The sequence below is a fragment of the Mytilus californianus genome, unplaced genomic scaffold (assembly GCF_021869535.1).
Source record: "Mytilus californianus isolate M0D057914Y unplaced genomic scaffold, xbMytCali1.0.p SCAF_12, whole genome shotgun sequence".
NCBI lineage: Eukaryota > Metazoa > Mollusca > Bivalvia > Mytilida > Mytilidae > Mytilus > Mytilus californianus.
Window position 1 is genome coordinate 40,110,838 of NW_026262604.1, and position 25,214 is coordinate 40,136,051.

The window sequence follows — 25,214 nt, forward strand, 5'->3', positions numbered from 1 at the left end:
CTGCTGTATGTGAGAATTGCAAGTGCTTGATAAAATGCACTTTGCCAATCATGTTTATAAGTAGTTTTGTGAACATTTTAAACCAACTGTGAAAGTATTCTTTTTCCCAAACAGCAAGAAAAAGGATCGATTTTTAATTGATTTGCTGTTGATTGTGTGAGGCCCAAGGACACATATCTGAAGCATGGTCAATTCACAAAGATAGGCCTTTGTAAAGTAGAAGAAATTACTGAACATCCAGTGATTTATTTTTGCAACATATGTATTCTGATACGATAAAAACAGGTATTCAACCAAAATTCCAGTTTCTACTTTAATACACTGGGCAGCCTTGTTTTGAAAGTGAGGATATGGTCTCCCTTTAACAATAATTTTCGGTATGCGTGACCTATTCTTCTCTAGTTTAGTAGGGTTGGGTGTGGGTTAGAGTTACTTTGAAGCTCCTGTCCTCTTCAAATCATTATTTCAATTTAAAAAAAAAAGTTGTGTATGCATTATATTTTAATTGATAGGAAAATATTATTGTTATTGATATACCGGTACTAGTATTACATTTGTTTTATTCATTCATTATTTACTAGTACAAGAAGGCGGATCCAGACAGTGCAATGACAACTTCTGAGAAGAAAGCAAATACACTGGTCTAAGCTACTCCTATAATAATCTTTCGTTTGCATATGACAAGTAGTCAACGGTGAGATTGGATAGTGCAATTGTTACACTCAAACTATTTCAATTAATGCACTCCTCTTGAGACTACTATAACACAGTCTCAGACTCCTCTAAACATAAAACAGAACTGATCGAGTTTATTCTGACTCGGAGATCAAATAAAATTTTTGACAGATATATAATACCTTTCAAGAAAATAATGCAAATCAATTGTACGACACAAAACGAGGGGACAAACAGTTTAATTATTTTTTTTGGGGGGGAGTACAAGAGGATTTTGATTATGAATATGCTGGTCTTGTAAAAATTGGAAAAAACAAGCCATATATGATGATATTGGTCGACAGATTAAAGTTTTGTTTTCGATTGGAATATCTGATAAAAAATGCGAAAAATAGATAAGAAATTTGTGATTGTATTTTATAAAACAACTGTTAAGCAGACGTTTTAACTCCTGTCTTAGCAATATAATGACAGTATTATTTTTTCAGAGATTTCGTGTCCATAATTATTTTTGGTAATCAGATTGATTCAAATTAAAAGTCGACTCCGTTTATTTATTTTCGAACAATATATATTAATTAAATGTTTTGTGAAATACAACATAAGAACACATTATTTAGCAGAACTTTTTTTTTAAATTGAATAAAAGATCGGGATTGTTTTCCAAAGTCAGTTATTTTACGCAGCTGTCACGTGATGTTAAAATGGTGGACGTAAACTTTTGCAAGTTTCGATATACGAATCAACAACATTAAACAAATGTATCACACTTAGGGGGAAAGTTGTCAAAACTATAGGAGAAATGAAATCCATTGAAGCTAAAGTTGTAGTTTTAGGATCTCAGGGTATTTTATTCACACTTGTTTTCTTGATTTTTTTTATCCAGGATGAAAATATTCACAGATGATGTATGAGTCATGTTAGTCCAAATCTTTCTCTTCTGCTATTTATTTCCCACTTTCAACATGTTAAATAGTATGGTATTTTTTATATATTTTTCCGAAGTTATGGTATTTTTTTATATATTTTGCCGAAGTCACTTATTTTATAGAGGGGTCTGACCCTCCCCTCCTTGCACATGTTTCACCTTCATTTCTACCTTCAATGGAATGTATGTACTGGTACCTCTATGACCAAATAACACCGTTATTATCAGAATAACACTTGTGATGACCGAATAACACTTGAAATTTTAATATTAGCACATTTTAGTGACTTTTAAATATTGAATAATAAATAATAGTATATTAATAAACTTAAAAATGATTTACAGAAAGCAGGTAAGTTCATAAAGATTAATTTAAATATAGTGTGTACATCCAACATGGTGACCAAGGAAATCACAATGGTCGCCATGTTGGATGTACACACTAAATTTAAAACGATCTTTATAAACTTACCTGCTTTCTGTTAATCATTTTTAAGTTATAAAATACACTTATAATATAATATTATTTAATAATCAATGTTTAAAAGTCACCAATATGTACTAATATTAAAATTTCAAGTGTTATTCGGTCATTACAAGTGTTATTTGGATAATAACAGTGTAATTCGGTCATTACAAGTGTTATTTTGATATTAACAGTGTTATTCGGTCATTCGTGTTACCCATGTATGTACTGGTAGTGGTAGATACCTCAATTATTTGGAGCTCCCCTTGAAAGCTGCAAAGATACAGTGGTATCCATGTGCACTCCCTAAAGAGATTAATGAAGACATTTCACTAACCTATGTTCAACCCTACAAGGAAAAATTCCCAACCCTGAACACCGAAAGAGTGTTAGGATACAGGGTAGAATGTATTCAAATACAGATATTTCCTGCTTAATTTGGGGTAAAATTCAATAATAAGTCCATGTATGCAAAGTATGTAATCATCTGAAGTCAGGGAATGTTGTATAACTTAAGAAGAAGAAGAAGACATCCAGACCTGCCAACTATCCTGATTTTGGCGGTATCATCCCGATTTTCATGCCTCAACCTGAATCACGATATCAGGATAGTAAAACAAGTCAAAATCTAGATTTTCACAAAGTCCAGGCCATAATCATGCCGGCGAAATGACAATTTAAGTGGTCAAAATTTTTTTTAAAATATCGCCGGCTGACTGACTTCATAGCGAAGTCAAATCGCTATCAAAATCAGTAGAAGGGTAAACAGGTAAACAAAAATGGCACTGACAAGGAAAATCAAGATTTTTTGAAACGACTGAGGACTAATACTGTCAACAATTAAATGAAATAAATACAACAGCGACTTTGAACATCCTCGGAATTAACATTTAAAACTATTCAAACAGGAAACTGAGCGTCTGATTGAGTTATCATTTTACGATGATTTTCACCTGAGGATGTTGCGTAATCACTCAGCTGATTTGTTTTTTTTTAAATTCTTTTGTACTATTCGGTGGGAAATAACGATAGATTTTTTATATTCATTGAATAAAAATTGAAATATAACAGGTAGAAAGACAACTGATGGATAATGTGATTGCAAATGTACGACACATGGCATGGCCAGCTTGTGATCAGCAGTGGATTTTGTTCATGACAAATTCGTTAATAAGCAGATAAGGAAGATATCTTTTATATAAAAAAACTAATATGTGATTGACAGATATCTTCATTTATAGGCTTACAATCTTTCACGAGAATCTCAATTTACAACTGACATGACGTCCTGGACATTCAATAATGTTTTACAAAATAATGACAAGTGGTGATATACATTAAATTGCCCAGCCATGTAAAATTCAGCAGATAAACTGGGAGTCATATTTTTTTGGACTTTTAAAAAATAAATTGAGGCAGATGCACATGAATTTAATGCATCATAATATTACAAGGCTACTCCCTCATGTCCCTAGCAACAAATTTTATTTAAACTTAAATTCAAGTTGACAGTACAAATGGTATGAATAAATAAATAACAACTATATTGTCTAAATCTTTTTATTAAGAATTTTCAATATATACATTTTGTACAATATCATATGAAAAAAACTGCAAGTATATTTTTTATTGCATATATAAAACAATCAATTGCATTAGTGATAAGCACGAAAACACTATGCAACCAAAATGGTAATGGAATTTCACTTCTCCAAGAAATTGACCACTTGTCCCTACTCTGTCATGGAAGGAGAAGTCACTTCTCCCTCTCCAAAATCATAGATTAGGCCCTGCAAATTCTACCCGAAAAAATTGTTGGTTACTGATTTTGAAATTTTTCTGATCAATTTCTATAAATCTATAAGTTTACCTGGCGACATATTTATGACAAGTTTACAACCCCAAGTCAATCAACGGTCGCAACAGGTGTCATAATCTGTTGTTTCAGGTAATCTGCTTATCTGATGGGTCATAATGATCCTCAAAATTTATCAATTTGTAAATAGAATCAGTCAGTCGGCATTACAATTTTAGTCAATTTATCATATGATCGCAATTTGCAATGTTTACCGTAGTATCATGACAAAAACGTAATTAACTGATGGACGAAAACTGTAATGAATTCATTATGAAACATAGTTTATTTAGAAATCCCTGATTTTTATGCCCCCGCTGTAGGGGAGGGGGCATCAAGTTTTACCCTTGTCCGTCTGTATGTACTTCCGTCTGTCCGTACGTCCCAAAATTGGTTTCCGTTCTCTAACTTTAGTTTGCCTCAACCAAATGTTATGAAACTTATACACCATGCTCATTGCCACAAAACACAGATTCAGTTTGATATTTGGTGGCGTCACTTTTATCGTTCTAGAGTTATGCGCCTTTACAAATGGAAAAATTTCTGGATTTTTTCGTTTCCGTTCTCTAACTTTAGTTTGCCTCAACCAAATGTTATGAAACTTATACACAATGCTTAATACAACAAAACACAGATCAAGTTTGAATTTTGGTGGTGTCACTTTTATTGTTCTAGAGTTATGCCCCTTTACAAATGGAAAAAAAAACGCTGAATTTTATTCATTTCCGTTCTCTTACTTAAATTTGCCTCAACCAATGTTATGAATCTTATACACAATGCTTATTACCACAAAACACAGATCAAGTTTGAATTTTGGTGGTGGCACTTTTACCTTTCTAGAGTTATGCCCTTTACTAATTGAAATATTGCTGAATTTTTCATTTCCGTTCTCTGACTTAAGTTTGCCTCAACCAAATGTTATGGAATTTATACACAATGCTTATTACCACAAAACTCAGATCAAGTTTGAACTTGGGTAGCGTTACTTATTCTTGAGTTATGTCCCTTTATAACGTTATATGCAAGCGGGGGCATCATCTGTGTCGCATGGACACATTCCCCATTTATTATTTTTTTTATTTTCACGAAAATGGAAATATGTTTTATTATCATAGGTATGAATAAAAAGAGATGTAGGGTATATGTCAAAGAGATATCAGCAGAACAACAATCCAAAAGGTATCCAGATGTCAACATATGGTCTCTTATTACAATAAAAGGTATTTGATTTCCCAAAATACATGATATTAAATGTCTATATAATAATATTAATAAACAAACAAATTTATTTTTCAGGTGTAGGCAAAACCAGTGTAGTTATCAGATATGTGGGTGGTATGTTCAGTAAAGCTGTTAGTCCAACCATTGGTGCATCATTCTTTACATATAAGATGTAAGTTCATTTGGTTATAATTATGACCCTTGGTTCTTTTTACTTTTTAATTTAATTATGATCAGATTGAAGTACGGTACATCTCACATAGATTTTGTTATTTCCACCTCTCATCGTGAACAGCCCATGTCTGCCTACAGAAATTTAATATGAAAATAAGGATATGGGGTATAGCCAATGAGACAACTATCCACCTGAATTCAAATGATGTGGAAGTAAGCAATTATAGGTTACCGTACAGCCTTTAAAATTAGAAAAACCCTGTGTACATGTAGTTATAAACCTTACATTTCTTATATTATTGACTGATTTTCCAACATAAGGCCAGTTAAGTTCTTATGCTGAAAGAAATGAAATGGCATGTAGATTTTTTCATAACTAAAATCCTTGATTCTCCCCTGAAGCATCTCCTGTAACCTTGTGAAAAGGTATATGTTTGGTTTTGTCTACATTTAAAAAGTCAATAGATTCTTAGTCCAATTTCAGCTAAACTTTTTATTCACTGATCCAAAAGGGTATAATTATTTTATAACATCAACTGAGAAAAACTGTTGGTTAATTACAGACCATATTTTCTTAAATAATGTAGCAATGAAAAATTACGCCATTGATGTGGATGATCTAGATTAAAGTTATAACATTACATGAAAAATAAATATGATGACATTTAACGACAACCACTAGACTACAGAATTTTAGAAAGTAAACACTTGTCTTAAATTCAAAAGAAAGTGTCAGCATATAATATGAATTGAGAAAATGTGTTTGTGAATTACAAACCATATATATATGTATGATATATATGCTAAAATAATGTAGCATTGAAAATGGCCTCAAGGTGTATATAATACATACACCAATTATGATTGTAGGACATTAGACAACTATAGGATTAAGTTACAAGTTTGGGATACAGCAGGCCAGGAGAGATTCAGATCTATGGTAAGTTTGGAATACAGCGGGCCATGAGAGATTCAGATCTATGGTAAGTTTGGGATACAGCGGGCCAGGAGAGATTCAGATCTATGTTAAGTTTGGGATACAGCGGGCCATGAGAGATTCAGATCTATGGTAAGTTTGGGATACAGCGGCCCATGAGAGATTCAGATCTATGGTAAGTTTGGGATACAGCAGGAGAAGACATTCAGATCAATTGTAAGTTTGGGATACAGCCGAGCAGGAGAGATTTAGATCTATGGTAAAATTTTGTCAGCAAGATTCATGATGAGGACAGTAAGAATTTCAACTGTTACCTGGTAAAACACAGAAAAAATATTGTTCAGATAATGAAAGTAACACAAATACAATCTGATAAACAAAGTATCAAATTTTTCATATATAGATGCAGCTCGATAGTCAGCAAAACAGGAAAAGATTCATATTGTGACCGAAATGTGATATTTTACTATATCTGTATGCTGAAAACCTGATAATACAGTCAAACAGGTAAATAGAGGTCAGGGTGTAGGAAAAAATTTGATGTTACAAGATCTAGAGGTGACCTTTAATTTGAGGTTCAGAAAAACATTGAGACAGAGTTCTCGAAATCTTTATTATCCTGGTGGTCCTTGAAGAAAATCTGCTGGTCCTCACTATTGTTTCTATTCTAAAATATCAAAATTGTGTTGGTCCTTTTCGGTCCTTTGGAAAAATTTTGTGGTCAGGACCTTCAGACCACCACTTTTCAAGAACTCTGATTTAGAGGGTAACAAACAAACAGAAGACAACATATATTTAATGTGCAAAGCACTAAATCATCCAGTCTATAAAAGTTGTGAATGAATATAAAAAAATAGAAGCTATCAAAGATCTTCCTTTATTTACCATACTGTGGATTCATTTATTTTCGTGGGTATCAATTTTCGTGGATTGAGTAAAACTTGCATTTTCGTGGATATTTGATTTCGTGGTTTTGCCAGCCTCTGCATACAAAGCCTATTGCAAAATTGTAATTCGTTCAACATTTGAATTCGTTGTTCACCTGTTTCCACGAAACCCACGAAAATTGGTATCCATCGAATAATAATGAATCCACAGTATCATCCAAATATTAAAAAAAACATTAAGATATGACATTAGACAACCACTGAGAAGGTTCCTGACTTGGGACAGGCACATGACAGTGGGTTGAGTTAAAATGGTTATTTAAAAAAAAAAAATTTAACAAACCCCCTTTCAATTCGGGTCAGTGTTGATATTGAATCAGAAGGAGAACTGTTTATAGAAGAATAATAATTTGCTTCCACAATTTTCAGGCACCAATGTATTACAGAAAAGCTAATGCAGCCATGCTGATATATGATATGACATCAGCTGATAGTTTCTATGATATTAAAGACTGGGTTAGTGGTAGGTACTTTTCAATGGTTCTTATAGCCTTCTTTTTCATTTCTTTCTGTATGTATGAAAGGTACTTTTAAAAGATAAGAAATCAGATATTGAGTTCATGAGTTTAGTCACCCGATGAAAAGATTTGCATTTCATGCTTCAACTCTTATGATTGTATAAAGAAATAATTTTGAATAGATCATGTAGGTTGACACTATAATTTATATGGTTTTCTATTGACACCCTACAGATTATCCCTATGGATTTAAATAATCCTTTATGGATCCATAGGGCATAAGTTGCGAACCATTTAAAGAATTTATTTCACACAGGAAGTTTCCTGCCAAGTTTTGTATAAAAATAAACAATGAAATACAATGATGATATAGGAGAGGTGAAGTCATGATACCCATATGAAATCTACTGACCAATCACATTTTCACTAATTTACTGGAGGTGCTATAAAAGTGAATATTGAAATACCTGTACATGGAATATATAAAATTAGATTAAATAAAACATACAAAAATGTAACAAGAAATCTTCTTTAAAGAAATTTGAAAATGACATTTTAAAAAAAAAAGGTTATTTAATTCATAGGCACTTTTTAATTGCACTATATTTGAGTATTACAAGATATAAATCATGCATGGATTTTAATACTGTAAATTCAACATCGTAATAATTTCTGAATTTACAGTATTCCAATTTAGTTATAGCAATATTTCTAAAATCTCTGAAAGAACTAAAATACAATCATCCAACTTCAATGAGGCACAAAATTCATGTCCATTTTAAAATCATAAATAATCTTGACCTGATTGTGACTTCACTGACCTCCCAGACAAACCTTGAATTTCAAATCCTAAATATTTTCAGTGTCAATTTCATAAACATTAAATTTGAAAGATTGTTTGTATGTTACTTTTTTTACCTTTATTCAAGTTTTTTGTTTGGAACCTTTGTCATATCTGATGTTCACGTTTTAAGGTGGTACCCAACACCTTGACTAATATTAATTTGGCTGGTTTAATTTTCATAAAATTTTGACAAAATGTTTACTTTGACCCTTTGACAAAAATATAAAAATTTCAAAAAATTTGAACCAACCACTTTATCAGAAAAATTTCATTGGTTATATAGCAGTTTGACAAACACTAATTTTGGTCATTGAGAAGCTTAATATTTCCTTAACAATACAACGTAATTAAAACGTTTAGCTGATTTTTACAGAGTTATCTCCCTGTAGTGTTAGGTACCACCTTAATAGATAAATTGAAATTTTGATTATTGTGTTTTCCAGAACTAAAGAAGAATATTGATACACCTATTGGTAAGATAACAAAATGTTTACACTGATAAAGTAGACTTGTAATGGTTCCATTGTATAACATGTCAGATTAACCCAAACTAGCTGAGGGCTGTTCTAAAATTATTCATGTCTAGGGGTTGGGGGATGAGAGGTACTCAAATTAATTAGTTTCGGTTGTTGCATTTTCCTTTAATTGAATTTTATTAAAACAATAAGTAAAATGATCTAAAAATGTGATTCTTATGCCGCCCTTGCATTTAATTCTGGAACAGCCCTATTTGAGATGATGGATATCATAATTACTGGCTGTTGAAAAGAGCTCTCAGATATTAAAAAGACACATGATATAAGAGCTTATGTAATAACATCTTTCACTTAAACATGTTAAATTAGATTAAGTACAGATAAACAAAAGAATAATATAAACAAATGTCATGAAGAAGAACGATTGTAAAATGCCAACCCTTTGACATGTTAATTAGACCATCTCAGGAATCAAACAGTTACTGTTGTCTGAACATTCTGCTCTACCCTAGGACCAGGCACATTTTTTTTTCTCACAAATTTTTAACCCTTAAAATGCAATACATGTATGTAATGAATAATTGATGCAGTTGTTTAAAGGGGCACTAGCTGTCAAATTCATGTTCACCGATTTGACTCAAATTCTTATATTTGATTTATAACCATGTTAAACATTTATCCAAATTTTAAAAAGTCTAAAATAAACAATTTACAGAGTATGGGCTCGATAATATGTAGCTTCGTTTCGTGTATATTTTAGTCTTGAAGCTATCTAATTAACTATCGAGTTGACCTCCGAACACCTCCGATGGTCATATAAGCGATATAAACATAAATATAGATATAAATAGAAAGCAAACTCGTGCAATTGGATTTTTCTAGGTCTGTTTAATTTCATATTATAGATTAAAAATATATGTTAATCATCGTTTTTACCTGTATAAGAATGATTTTCTGTGGATCAAATCGGTCAATCAAATGATTTACTTTTTTTTCACTTTCAATGTTGACATTCTTTTCCTTTAAATAACCAAACACACACAATTCATGCGTTATCCATCTCTAGCTAAGGGGTTAAACTGAAGTTCACACGAATACAGATTCAATGAGGTAGAATCATTCACTTGCAAGTGAATAATTCATCATCAATGTTTCTTAGCTTAATTTGACAAAATTGAGCCATACTGGCTGCTAAAACCGAATTATTATTTCACTATTTTACTTTCATTAATGATTGAACAAAAAAAATCATACTTTACATTTTTTATATATCTCGTAGCTAGTGCCCCTTTAACTCATACAAAAGTCCTGTATTTAGTGTACATTTTTAGATAATTGTTTACATTGTATTCTTTGTTTACAGTGATGTGTTTGGTTGGTAATAAGAATGATCTTAGTGATGTAAGAGAAGTCTCCACAGAAGATGCTATGGAATATGCCTCATCTATCGGTGCTTTGTATTGTGAAACATCGGCACTAAAAAATACAGGTAGACATGAATACACCACTTTTTCTCTTGCTGGCTGCAGCGTGTAGAATAAACTACCGTAACCGGCCTTGTATAGTTCGCACTGGTACATTGTCCGCACCCCCCTTCTGGACACAAGAATTCAGGAAAAAAAACATTTTGTAACTTAGAAAATGTCTAATGAACTCCATCAAATAGAAGTTGAAAATGCTTGTAAATGATTCTAGAACACTTCACAAGTGTTAAAATAAGTCAAAATTTAGAAACTTGTGTATGTTTAAACTGGAAGTCTGAATATCATGTGTAAACGAAAATAAATACGGTGAGAGTGTACGGAAAATCCGTACTTAATAGACATCACTAGAATACGACTTTGAAAGTAAAACAATTCCATCCTTGAATAACATAATGTTTAACATATATATCACATTAATGTTGGAAGGATCTTAAGCTAAAACAAAACACATTCGTCAGTATGTAACACCAAAATGGAACAAATAACCGATTACGTTTTGTAGTTTATACATCATTATGCATAAGCTGGTTCCTGGTTGACTTCTACACTTTTTTTCGTATCGTTGAATTTCACACAGATTCCAGTTTATTTTAAGCAATGCAGTGAAAAGAAACGAGAAATTTGTAAAGAAGCATTTAATTTTGAAATTTAACTGTTTATATTTGATATTGAATAAAAATTACATATTAATATGGATTAGGTAAAATTATTAGTTTTGAAAATGGTAAGAGAGTAATTTCAATAACAAACATGGTGCTTATTGTACTCTATCGTCCACACCCCTGTCTATTTTACAAAAGAAAAATTTTCTCAAAGATACCAGAAGAATAATTTGCTGTTTAAAGGGAGTGCTAAGTAATAACTCGGACTCCTAAATCAGGATTGAAACAAATCTAAGTATGGGTTAAAATATGGATAATTGAACTCAAGGAAAGTATGATACATCGATATGGGCCGAATCATTCTCTCTTAATTATACATGGAAACTCAGATAAATAGAATCTTAAGGTGGTACCCAACACCTTGACTAATTTTAATTTGGCTCGTTTAATTTTCATAAAATTTTGACAAAATGTTTACTTTGACCCTTTGACAAAAATATAAAAATTTCAAAAAATTTGAACCAACCACTTTATCAGAAAAATTTCATTGGTTATATAGCAGTTTGACAAACACTAATTTTGATCATTGAGAAGCTTAATATTTCCTTAACAATACAACGTAATTAAAACATTTAGCTGATTTTTACAGAGTTATCTCCCTGTAGTGTTAGGTACCACCTTAAACAGTATAAAATTCACAATTATAACAAGCTTTAGAAGAGTCAGGTATGATATTGATTATGATTGATTGATTGATTGCTTAATGTCCACTGGCAAATATTTCATGCATGTTCAGGACGAGATATTGATTATGCAAAAGTTATCTACATATCATTGATATTATCTCATTTATCAGATCATAAGAAGTATTGTACCTGAAACTAGAAATACAAACTATCATATTTCATGTGTGTTTGATTGATAGTTTAGTAGATAACAATAATTTTATGAGAATCCACTTTTTCTAAAAATTGTTGCCATCTAATATATTTAATATTTTCAGCTAATATTCCAGATTTTGGAAATCTGACACTAGAAGTAAATTATTTTTGATTTTATTATTGTAGGAATCGATGATGCATTTTTACAAGTAGCACAACAGTTAATAAAACTTTATGAAACTTCACCAAACAGTGGACTTCATACAATAGACCTACAAGACAATTCATTAAGACCAACTAGTTCTTCCCCTGGGATGAAAGTGGACTCTCCCAAAAAGCAGACGGCACAATCTACTAATTCAGGAGGGACATGTGGTTGTTGAGTTTTTGTGTTTTGTGTTACATGTATATTTATATATATGTATATAAGAGAATATAACTTTTTTTTCAGATTTTTATTTTTTATAAGTAACCATGTTTTTTCCTTTATATTTAGAGTTAAACCATCTTTCACTGTTCATCTTCTGTAGTTATTATTTAATTTTAACATGCAAAGGATAATATTTTACCATTATACAATACCATTATAGATTCTTTTGAATAATTATTGATTTAAGACAGCAATCTAAAGACACAAATAACCAAAAGTTACAAGTGGTCAATACACAGGTGTATAGTCAATATATAAAGCTATAAACCATCCAATGTTAAAGAAAGTTAATTCAGCAGGAAGTTTAAAAATCCACAATCAACACCAAATTCCCCCCCCCCCCCCCCCCCCAAAAAAAAAAAACCAACCCAACAAAACACTAAAAACGAACTAAGGTATGAAAGTAGGCAACTAACCATGACATACACATGAATATGTGTTTTTTTAAATAGTTTCCCCCCCCCCCCCCTCCCCACCCGCCCTTGTTATCTGTGATCAGTGGACAAACTAAAGGTAGATAAGCAGGTATTTGTTGCTTTTTCTTTTGTTGATTTCATTGTCATAACCATGCAGACAGTTTGAGTTTAAAGAAATAAAACAAAGACCATACTCTGAAGGCAGCTTACAGTCAAGATACAAAATAACAAACTGCTAAACATCAGATCTAATATATATTTTTGCTAGGATGACCCTTTTTGGTTTTCCTCAATGTTTGGAAATAGGCATTTTGATTAATCAACAGACGAATGTAGTAAAAAATATTAACACAACAATAATTATATAAATCATTTGTATATACTGCACCAAAGGTAAATGCGAAAATATTTGTTTTTTTCATTTTTTCCTGCAATTTAAAATGATAAGAGTTTGTTTGCTTATTTTGACTTTGTACAACTCAGGTTATAAAATGAAAAAAAAGTGTAGAGGATGTGTACAGCTATTCATTTTTGCTGGCAATTTATCCAATGTTGTTATTAAAGAATTATATGTAGCTTGAGGAATAAAATATAAATAATATCTTTTTTCTTGAAAAGTAAATGTATTTTTTTCTGGAACAGATAACTGATATCAACTGAAACAATGGCTATCTTTTGCCCTAGAGCTAGAGGTTAAACTTGTGATATATATATATATATATGTTTTTAGTCTTTTATGGTGTATATTGACTTACTGGAGTTTGTTTTTCATTAAACATGTAAATCCCATACAGCAAAGATAATGTTAGATTTTAAGGATTAAAAGGTGTACCATACACTAATGAATGAGGGTCGGAAGAGCCTTGATTGTTAAGCGTCAAACCTCTTTTTACTACCATAAGTATGAAATGAGGCTGAAAGTTTTATTGTCATTCATCAAATCTTATGTTTGAGTAACTGCTAGCATCAAACTGAGACATATATTTTTTTCATAGTTTTATTTTTGGATTTATTCTAAACTGTCTTAAAGGGTATCCTATAAATATATTCTGAATTTATCTTAAAATACTGAACAATAAAGATGTATGTCATTTTCAGTCTCTCAGTCAATTTTTCAGATGGAGCCTTGCAGTTTATTCAGTACTTTTCCTTCTTATTTACTTGTACAAATCAGAAAAAACTGATATATGAAAAGAGACTGAAAAGTGCATGATTGACTGCATATCTGAACAAATTTGAATAAACCACTAAGATAAAACCTAAAACTAACTAGCACTATTGACAAACATAACATTTTTCATTTCCAGGCACTGCAGACAAACAAAGGAGTAAAAGTGTAAATTTAATTTATTATTGATATTTGTGATAATCCATTGCCAATGAAGTGAAGTGAAGAACAATTTGTGAAATATGATTGTGAATTCATGTTACAATAAATATACTTTCATGTAATAACCAAAAATGTTAGTGTTTGTCTTGCTTGTTATAAATGCTTTAAAATGCCAGACATATTCGAGCCTTTTCTAACTGATTTTTGTCGAGCCTGCGCCTTTTAGTGGCAGAAAGCTCGACATAGGGATAGTGATCTGGCGGCTGCATCTGCGTTAACTTACTTCTTAAAAGCTTAATATTTCAGAAGGTAGAAGACCAAGATGCTTCATACTTCGTATATAGATGCCTTATGATATGAAGTTTCTGTCTGTCATATGTCCATTGTCCTTGACCTCATTTTCATAGTTCAGTGAATCCTTGAAAAAAAAGTTAAGATTTTTTGTAATGTTAATTTCTCTCTTATTATGAGTAATAGGATAACTATATTTAGTATGTGCGTACCTTGCAAGGTCCTCATGCCTGTCAGACATTTTTCACTTCACCTCGACCTCATTTCATGGATCAGTGAAAAAGGTGAAGTTTTTGTGGTCAAGTCCACATCTTAGATACTATAAGTAATATGTCTACTATATTTGGTGTATGTAATGATATTAAGGTGTAAACTCATTTTCACGGTTCATTGCTCAATGTTAAGTTTTTTTTGGTCTGTTTTTCTAATACTGTATGTAGTAGGTCAACTATATTTGGTGTATGGAAATATTTTACGATGTACATGTCAGTCTGGCAGGTTTTATTTGACCTTGACCTCATTTTCACAGTTCATTGCTCAAAGTAAAGTGTTTGTGTTTTGGTCTGTTCTTCTAATACCATATGCAATAGGTCAACTACATTTGGTGTATTGAAATATTTTACGATGTACATTTTTAGTCTGGCAGGTTTTATTTGACTATGACCTCATTTTCATGGTTCATTGCTCAATGTTAAGTTTTTGTGTTTTGGTCTGTATTTCTAATACTGTATGCAGTAGGTCAACTTTATTTGGTGAATGGAAATATTTTATGATGTACGTGTCAGTCTGGCTGGTTTTATTTGAACTTGACCTCATTTTCACGGTTCATTGCTCAATATTAAGTTTTTGTGTGTTGGTCTGTTTTTCTAATACTGTATGCAATAGGTCAACTATATTTGGTGTATTGAAATATTTTACGATGTACATGTCAGTCTGGCAGGTTTTATTTGACCTTGACATCGTTTTCATGGTTCATTGCTTATGATAAGGTTTTGTGTTTTGGTCTATTTTTCTTAAACTTTAAGCAATAGGTCAACTATATTTGGTGTATGGAATGATTTTAAGGTGTATATGTCGGCTGGCAGGTATCATCTGACCTTCACCTCATTTTCATGGTTCATTGGTTAATGTTCAGTTTTCCTGGTTGACTTTGTTTCTTAGATGCTATAAGCAATAGGTCAACTATATTTGAAGCATGGAATGATTTTAAGGTGTACATGTCTGTCTGGTAGGGTTCATCTGACCTTGACTTCATTTTCATTGTTCATTGGTCAATATGGAGTTTCCATGGTTTGGTCTGTTTCTTTTATACTATAAGCAATAGGTCATCTATATTCTGTGTATGGAATGATTGTATTAAAGGTGTACATGTATTTCTGCCTTGGTTTATCTGACCTTGACCTCATTTTCTTAGATCATAAATGTTAATGTGATACTTGTAGTAAAACTTTATATTAAGGACTATCAACATAAAATCAATGGTCAGTATAGTAGGCGAGACATTTCAGCGTGTGCACTCTTGTTACTTTTTCTAATCAATTGGCATCTGTTGTCCATCGTTGTCTGTTAATTTTTTAAAAAATCATCTCCTCTGAAACTGCGGGACCAAATTTAACCAAACTTGGCCACAATCATGATTGGGGTATATAGTTAAAAAAATGTGTCCGATGAACCTGAGTCCCAACCAAGATGGCCGACATTGCTAAAAATAGAACATAGGAATAATATCCAAGTTTTGTCTATTATTTTGATACTGCTATAAAATGAGAAAATTTTGAATTTATTGTCCTTTCAAGTCAAAACAATCAGATGACTTCTTATAGGAGTAATTGCCCTTTAATGATGAATTTACCATTTATTTTTTTTTGCCTTTTATCTTGAAACCTATATTAGATAGGGAGAAACTTTCTTTACTGGTTAATTAACGGTATATATGTATATTTGTTTAGAGACAAGTACGATTCGTAGATTTTCGAAATTGTCAGATTTTTTACGTAAATTTTTTAGCATTTGATTTAATTTATGATCAAAAACATATATTTTGAAAATGTGCTCTTATCTGAAGGCGTCAGATGTCTTTTTGTTAAGATAACTGCACATTGGTTATGGAACAGAGTGAGATAATGAACGTGTCGACTATTGTTCATACAACTAGTCTTCATGGCAGCTTAATTAACCTCCGATCTACGTTGATTACATTTGATATCTTTTATAATTACCACCATGAAATGCTCGTCGTCATACTTAACTTTCTTAAAGATTTATAATTTTTATTGCTGGATGCCTGTTCTAAGATATTTCCCTGACCGATAAAAGTATCGTTAAGACTAAGATATTAAGTAGTTACTTGGTTTTGAATTGATGCTAATTCACTCCTTTTCTGGATTTGACAAATTACTTTTTCAGTTTGATTTTTACAATTAAGTCACTTGTTAGAGATGTTTCACTTTATAATCATTTTAAGCAAAGCTCTGACTCCCCATATGGATTTAACTAAACTATAGGCCCTTTTTAGTTTTATCAGCTCTTCAACGATAGTATTATAGGTTTTGATTTGAAATATTTTAGCCTCGAGTATCACTGACAATACATTATAATTAATTGTCGAAATGGGCAGCTGGTGCAGTAACATTGGTATTTATATACCCTTTCCTTCCCAATATTGAACAATTGTGCTGAAGGTGAATCGATCAAAGAGCTTCGTTCGCACAAAATTAATACAGTGTTATGTATTATACGACCTGTGGTTGTTATAAGCATTGAGGTGCCGTCAAATATACGGAAAGGAAAAGGTTCAGCATCTGTAGTAAACGCCCGTTAAGTATTGAATAAACGCACATACTTAACGTGAGTATACTCTGGTATACATATTAAATATGTCCGCGTTAAAGTAAACATAGAAAACGCGGAAATTGGAGAAAACAGAAGACATCTCTGCGTTAATGTGCGTTAAGTTTATCTTATTCTTGGTCTGCATCCAACCGTATGCAATAACTTCTTCTTTTTGATGAATTGCCTTGGTATCTTTTTGGTCAGATAAACCAATAACCGGTGTCGGAGTTTCGTCGTCGAGAATAAACAGATGATAACATGAACATAAACTGAATGTTATTCTAAACGTTTCAACAAAAGAACCGATTCTCTCATTCAAATTGGTATCTTTAAGTATTATCAATATTAGTTGGTCGAAACCTCAGCTGACGGGCGGTGAGTCTGAGAGGATACCACCTTTCAAACATTCAGTATTTCGAAAATGACCTAGAAATATGTATATTGTGTTAATCAAATGTGTATATATTGATTTCACATAGGAAACCATTTACAATTGCTGAATACACCGTATATATATCATGTCCTATCTGGTTATATCAGCGTTTAGCATGTTTATGTAAGATTGTCAATTTCAAATAGTTCGGCACCAAATACTAATTAAGAAAAAAACACTTGGAATAAGACAGAGATAATGAATATTGCTGGTTATCAAAGAAAACTTTGTCAAACTTGTTCACATATATCAAGTCCAATAAAAAAAATTAAATTTAAAGATGTGTCATTTTTGTGTGAAGAAAAATAAAATAATTATATACTTACAGCTCCATATCTTGTTAACCTATTCATAGTAACCTTGACTTATATGATATACTTCTTTAAAAAAATTTCAGAATGACTTGGGAATGTTAACAAGTATAAAGTAAGGCGAGACTGAAAGTTTCATAGTACAGTTAAACGTCAACAAACACATACATGTACCAGTTTATATGTTTTAATCACAAATTCAATTTAGAAGATATTTAGTGTCAAAAGAAATTGTGTTAAATGGATACATTTCCTTTTTGTCTGGAAATCATACCATTGTTTTGCCTACTCACAGCAAAATGCTTTACTTAATAGAATTGTGGAAAACTGTGATTAAAATGAAATTAGGTCAATGTTATTCTCCAAAACAAATACTTATGATTAAAAAATATTAAGGTTCTTCTTTTGAATTGGTTTTGAGAAATAGTCATATGCAAGTTCAGTTTTCATAGAAACATACATATATTCAGGCATACAACATGTGAGCTGCAACATGTGATATGATTAATCATTTAAACGCTTATGATTTATTATTTGTTTGATATTCAGTTATGGAACGTAATAAAAACAAGTTTGGGAGAAGTTTTCTCTTTGCTGTTCTTGTTGTTTGTGCTAGACTTGTAAATACATCACATCCGTCGACTTGCTCGTGCAGTAACTCATCATCAGGTGTTGAATATATTCCAGACTTACTACAAACTTGACTATGCTTATTGTTTTTCGGAAAATGCCTGTACCAAGTAAGAAATATAGCAGTTGTTTTTCCTTTGTCCCGTTGATTGATAACGTTTGATTTTGTCAATTTTTATGGACTTCTCCTTATTGAATTTGCCTTGGAGCTCAGTATTTTTGTTATACTTTCATACTTGATTTTATCTGATCTACATTAATAAGTCTTCTATGGTGTATAGTATTTCATTGGGTTGTATTATCAACTAAATGTTAATCGCTATAAAATGTCCGTGACATATCTTGTTGTAATATCATATTATTTGTATTATTGAATTATATTATTTCGCGCATATGTCATCACCGAAATTCGGCTTATCCCTTCGATATGCAATGAGTACGCTTAAAGAATGCTAAAAGTTGACACGGAATTCGATTCCCTTATCCGGAGCTCTTGAGTTTTGAGATGGTTTTCTCTCAATCAAGCTGTAGTTGTCAGTTTGAAGGGTTAGTTGACTGTTAATTGTCTTTTTGCCGTAATTCCGTTTTGCGATATTTTGTCTGTTTTTATTCAGAATGTGATTTGTAACTGTCTCCATGGTAAATGTTCCCTCCTTTTTAAAACATTATAGAGGTCATTTATTACATTTCTTGCTAAATAGAAACTCGATAGAATTAACTGCAAAGTCAGATGTATTACATATTTCATTTAATCGAGACATACTTTTGAAAGTAAGCCTACCATAATTTAGAATATATAGGCGTTGATATGCACGAAATTGAATTGTAATTACTTCTTGTTTTTTCTTCTTGATTTTTTTAGGTTACACCTTTAGTAAAATCTACAGCAACCAGAATCGCCTATATTTATACCGAACTATACAATGATATTGTTCATTGTCGAGTTAAACATCATTGAATATGTTGTACAAACCATCATGCACCCATGCAAAACATTGGCATCCGCAGTAGAAATTCTTTTAATTTGATGTTGTTTGAATTAATACATAACTTGCTACTATACAGTATTTTGTCTTAAACATATAATTTTTATTCTATTGATATCTGTTAAACTTAAAATACTGAATTTTACAAACATGTGTTAATGTGAGTGTGTATATATGTTTATTGGCTATGCGTTGGAAAAACTGTTTCGCAAAATCGTTCAGTACAGCTAAATAAGGTGATAAAGAAGCCTGCAACACTCCTCTCAGTAGTCACAACTGCGGTTCGGACATGATTTAAAAAAAAAAAACATTTCTTAAATTGTCCTAATTGTTAAATTTAGAAATTCTTTAGAAAACCAGGGTTTTAACTCCTTCAGGCAAAGTTGACCTTCAATTGACCTCACTAGTAGTTGTATTTGCTGTTTGATCATATAGCTCTTTAAATGTTTTAGTTCTTATTAATCCTTGACTTTCAATCTATCGACTTTTGGCATTCCTGATGGAGGTAAATCTAAAAATGCGTTTCGGGTGCATAAAAGTTATAGATAGTTATTTTCGTTGTAACAGCACTAGGTCGAAACTGCTGATGGTGAACTATCAGTACCCGAGGGTATCATCAACTAAGTATCAGTACTTCAGTACTGACATTATTTACAACAAGCCTTTTTAAAATTGTCTGTTTATTAATTTAGAAATTATAAAGAAACTAAGGTTTCAACTCCCTCGGGTAAAGTTGACTTCACCGATTAATTTGGCAACAGTTTCCATATAGTCCTTATATTTCATTCATCTCATTTTATAGGCATGACATAATCAAATGCCGACGAGACAAACTATAACAATACAAATTCATACGTGCTTTTTTACATGTGAAAAGTAAATAGAGTATAAGCATGAAGATAACCGAGTAGTCTATGTTAATCGTCTATACAGTGACCACTAGCATTATCAGTGTTCTCCTTTTTTCACTAACGTAAGGTGGGTTTTTTGAAAAAAAACACTTGCAACCGGGTGTTTTGTTTTTTTTATAACATTTCCAACCGGGTTCTTTTTACTGTTGGTGGGGGTCACAAAAAGAAGGATTAGTATTGTGTTAACATTTAATGGAATTGAACAAAAATAAATAGATGTAGTCACATAAACTGTCAAATATTCTTCTTTGATTTGATTTTTTTCAATAATGGCTTTTGCAGGACTCCTTCCTCCTGCGAATGCATGGCCTATCGATCCAAGTTTCTGTCCAGTTCCTCGCTTTAGTGCTGTATTTTTGGCACACAGAACAGTAATATCCTTCCTCTGTGACGATTAGCCATTTAAAGTCCTGTTCATATTTATCTTCGCTTGCGTGCCTTTTCCGTTGTTTTGATGTTTTTTTTTTTCAATTTCAACAATTTCAATACAACTATCCGTTTTAGTTGACTTATTTGGCCTAGAATTTTCCTTATCACCATCGTCGTCTGCCTTTCTCTTCCCCCGATCAATAAAAGAAAACATTTATAATTCATAAAAATAAGATGTGGTATGATTGCCAATGCGACAACTTTCCACCAGATATCAAATGAAATAGAAGTTAACAACTATAAGTCACCGTTCGGAATTCAACAATGAGCAAAACCCATGCCGCATAGCAAGCGATAAATGGCCATGACATAGCAAATATTAAACAATTGAAACGAAAAAAGTAACGTCCTGATGTAAAATATAATAAGGGAAAAACAAATATTAAATACATCAACAAACGACAATTTGTCAACGTTGTCAATTATGTGATAGTGAGTTCGAACTCCTATCGTGACAAGGTGCATTCGACTCAAAAATTAATTGACTAGGATTGCAAAGTTATTCAGCCGAATGTCAGTGGTTCTTTCCGTGTTCATATAAAGGAAAGTAGGTGTGGTACATGTATGAGCGTGAATAAGACAGTTTTCCATGAGGGTTCAAAGGATATTGATGTATGAAATTACAGATCACCTTACGGTCTATTACAATGAGCACACGATTATCTTGTAGTGATGGAGACAAGGCCCCGTCGTTACAAAATGCTATACAATTCAAACGAGAAAACCAATGGCCTGTTATATGATAAAACGATGATCAGAATAAAAATATTGGCAGATGGCAACAACAGAGAAACCTTTATTATCGGGGTATTGATTTTGAACAGGTACATAAATAAATGTAATAGTCTTCCAATCTGAACAAGTAGTGCTCTATATATGTAAACTGACTTTAACATTGAAGATAACGACAAACTAATGTGTGGGAAATTTATAGAAAACACTTGCAATGAAGCAGAATAATTTTAGTTCAAACAATAACTCTAGGGAATACTTTTACAGACGTATGATATAATTCGACCATCTAACAACACCTTTTCGTTGAAGCAATATCATGCTCGACATGCTACCAAGCTATGTGAAGTTTTTTTTTTTTTTTTTATTATTCTTCATAAAATCATTACGAAAGCTGGATTTAAATTGTTGTGCTTACTTTAACGAGTGTTGCATTATCATAACTTAATATATGCAGTACCAAGAATATTTCACAGTGCGGACATATATACCAGTATAAAACACCTGTATATAAACACTAATAATATCGTTGAGGTATGACAGACATTTAACTGTTTCTAGTAATTCCCGCCTAGTTTTTAATTTTGAAATTAGTTATCAAGTCAAACATGTCAAGAATTTAACTTTAAATCTTTCCTTCTGATTTATTTGGTAAATGTTATTAATATCTTCTTATATAAAAATAAAGAGATGTGGTATGATTGCTAATGAGACAACTATCCTACAGAGTTCAAATGAAGCTATGACATGCCACCGCACCATAAAACATTCCCAATGGCAATGGTCATTCTAAATTACAATACACATTACATAGCAACCATCGTCGCCCAAGTTTATTACGTACTCATTTACACCTATAAGGGAAACATTCTGACATTATTTCTTCGAACTATTAAGCAAAATGAGGATGTGAAATTTGATGTATGTCCTTTTGTGCTTCTTTGTTACATTTGTTTGTTTTTATAGTGATTAAGATGATAAGACAATGTTGACACGACCCCTATTTTTGACATTTTTACCTATTGTGTCTGTTTGTTTTGTTCACGCATCGTTGTCAATATAATGGAATTTGATGCGACTGTCATACAAGTGAGAGGTTTAGCTAGCTATAAAACCAGGTTCAATCCACCATTTTCTACATAAGAAAATGCCTGTACCAAGTCAGGAATATGACAGTTGGTATCCATTCGTTTGATGTGTTTGAGCTTTTGCCATTTGATTAGGGACTTTCCTTTTTGAATTTTTGCCATTTGATTAGGGACTTTCCTTTTTGAATTTTCCTCGGAGTTCAGTATTTTTGTGATTTTACTTCTTAATTGAAAAAGGAACTTTTCAGCCATTTGCCAATATGTTACAAGAATCGTATTTAAATTTTTAAAAATATCGAGGAAACCAAGGAGAATTATAGCAATCGACGTAAACAATATATATCTAGTGGTAATAGACATTCAATCACTTGAAGCTAGCAACATATAACTTCAGGTACATAATGTTGAATTACATAGGCCGTGACGGTGCACACTTCCTGTTAAAACGGGTATGTTTTGATATAAGATGGTGTTTGCTACATTAAGGAAAAGTGTAAATTAGTTATAATGGTGCGTCATTCGATGGTCAATGGGCAATCTGGTTAATTTTTGGTACTGTGTGTTCTTGTTTAACGAAAATTGTCTAATTGTAACTACTATCTATGTATGTTATCTTAAGGAACACACAAAATAATGCAATATCGTGTTTGGTTCGATAGGGAAAGGGGAATAACCGATGGTGCATGTTGTAATGCAGAAAGATGTATGAATTAATAGGAAATAATGGAAATTAACATGGATAGTGAGCTTTCAAATTTGAGAGTTCTCAGTAGAACTCCTGACTATTACACCATCTTTAAAATGTTGCAACTTTAAACGAGAAATTTATTTGCTAACTTAAATTCAGCTTATCGTGATTTGTTTTCGTTGCTTTAAAGCTAACAAGTTAATCTTAACAATACTTTGCTTTAACTTAATCTGGATCAGTTTCTGTATGTTTATCGCTTTTACATTCAATTTAGTTAGTGTAGGTATTAACTACAAAATGTATATATGGTTCATATTCCTTGTATAATTATAAGTTTAAACACTTTTTTTACCGTTTCTGAACAACGAAAAGGCGCTTGTTCTTTCTTTCTTATATTTTTTTTGTCAAATAAACAGAAAGAAAGTGCAATAGAATACATCGGTACAATTTACCTATCAAGCCTTGCATTTTCAAAAACTGTTCGTTCGGACAGCGTCGATCTTCAACAAAAAATCACATTATTGACACGGATCGATATATCGTTGCGATGATGACGGTTTGTTCAAGGCCTTGTACTTTCTTGAAAATGATATACATCATGAATACGATATCAAATTAAATCAAAGTTCCTTCATCGAATTTTTACTTGCCATGATATCCATTTGCAGAGTCAAAGCTTTGAAGGGGTTAATGTTGCTCAGTCTTTAGTTTACTTGTGTTTTGTTGACAATTGTTGGTCTTTTCTTTGTTTTTCTTTTTGTCCATGGTATATGGTTTATTTTTCTTCGACTGGTGATTTTCTAATGTTCCTTTAGTATCTGTTGCGTTTTTTCTACGGATGATCAAATATTGTTTATTCATTTAAAACATACAAATCATGATAAACTAAATGCGGTATGACATATCAAGCAAAAGCATCACCCTTAAAAAAACCTTAAACAAAATGCCCCGAAAGGGGATTGAAACAATCGATAAACTCACATAGTAATCAAATATTATGATATGTTCAGACATAAAACCACAACATAAAGTCTTTCTTTAGTCGTCAAATGTTCAAATCGTATCGGCGAAACCCCGTGTGATCCTTGTGACTTCTAAAACCTGTGAAGTGTCGCTTTCGAACGTTCCCCTCTCAGTAGTTCCTGCGTCAGGAGCACATTTGGTTAACAAAATTCTTTTAAGATGAACAATGCACTCGTTTAAAATATCAATTGAGACAGGAATTCGCCATACGATGGGAAATATTGAACATTGAACAGAGAGTATTTTATTAAAACAAATGCAAAGTTGAAAAGGGTAAACGGAAATCGTCATACATATACCTGTTGAAAAAAAAGAAGTTTTGAGTCATTCGTCTCTTTCCATTTCAAGACAAAAATCCAGGAAAGAACCAAAGCCTTTAGATAAAAAAAAATCCTTATTTTTGAATCCCTGCTTCTGTGACATTGTCGTAACACCGCCTGCGATAGGTCTAGCACCCTAGACCACTAGACTAATTCGGTTGTATAAAATATAGAAGCATGGTTCGAATCCCGCTGAGAGAAGAACAAACATTTGCTAACATGGTTGGGTTAAATATGTGTTTGTCGCAAAGTATATATAAATTATGGTGTTAGCCTTGTATAACCAAGGATTATCCGACGAAGAACGTTTGTCGTAAAGTTGTCACATATTTAGACGTATATACAATTAAATTTGCTGTGACGGCATAGTAAGTAACATTATCATCCTTTATGACAAGCATAGCTGATCTGAAAGG

General features: G+C 32.0%; 1 protein-coding gene across 1 annotated transcript; it reads left to right on the plus strand.

Annotated features, from left to right (window-relative positions):
* Positions 1-1,359: 1,359 nt before the first annotated feature.
* LOC127721804 (ras-related protein Rab-31-like) lies at positions 1,360-12,723 on the plus strand. The gene is made up of 7 exons (XM_052228613.1): positions 1,360-1,520; positions 5,221-5,317; positions 6,190-6,259; positions 7,573-7,666; positions 8,949-8,978; positions 10,345-10,470; positions 12,135-12,723. Exons 1-7 carry the CDS (start codon positions 1,478-1,480, stop codon positions 12,329-12,331), a joined length of 657 nt encoding a protein of 218 aa, XP_052084573.1. The 5' UTR covers positions 1,360-1,477; the 3' UTR covers positions 12,332-12,723.
* Positions 12,724-25,214: the final 12,491 nt, after the last annotated feature.

Bases quoted from the DNA above. Each gene is read 5' to 3' on its own strand.
- LOC127721804 (XM_052228613.1), top strand. From the start codon at position 1,478: ATGAAATCCATTGAAGCTAAAGTTGTAGTTTTAGGATCTCAGG. The intron at 1,521-5,220 runs GTATTTTATTCA...TTTATTTTTCAG, and splicing joins TGTAGTTTTAGGATCTCAGG to GTGTAGGCAAAACCAGTGTA. The intron at 7,667-8,948 runs GTAGGTACTTTT...TGTGTTTTCCAG, and splicing joins TATTAAAGACTGGGTTAGTG to AACTAAAGAAGAATATTGAT.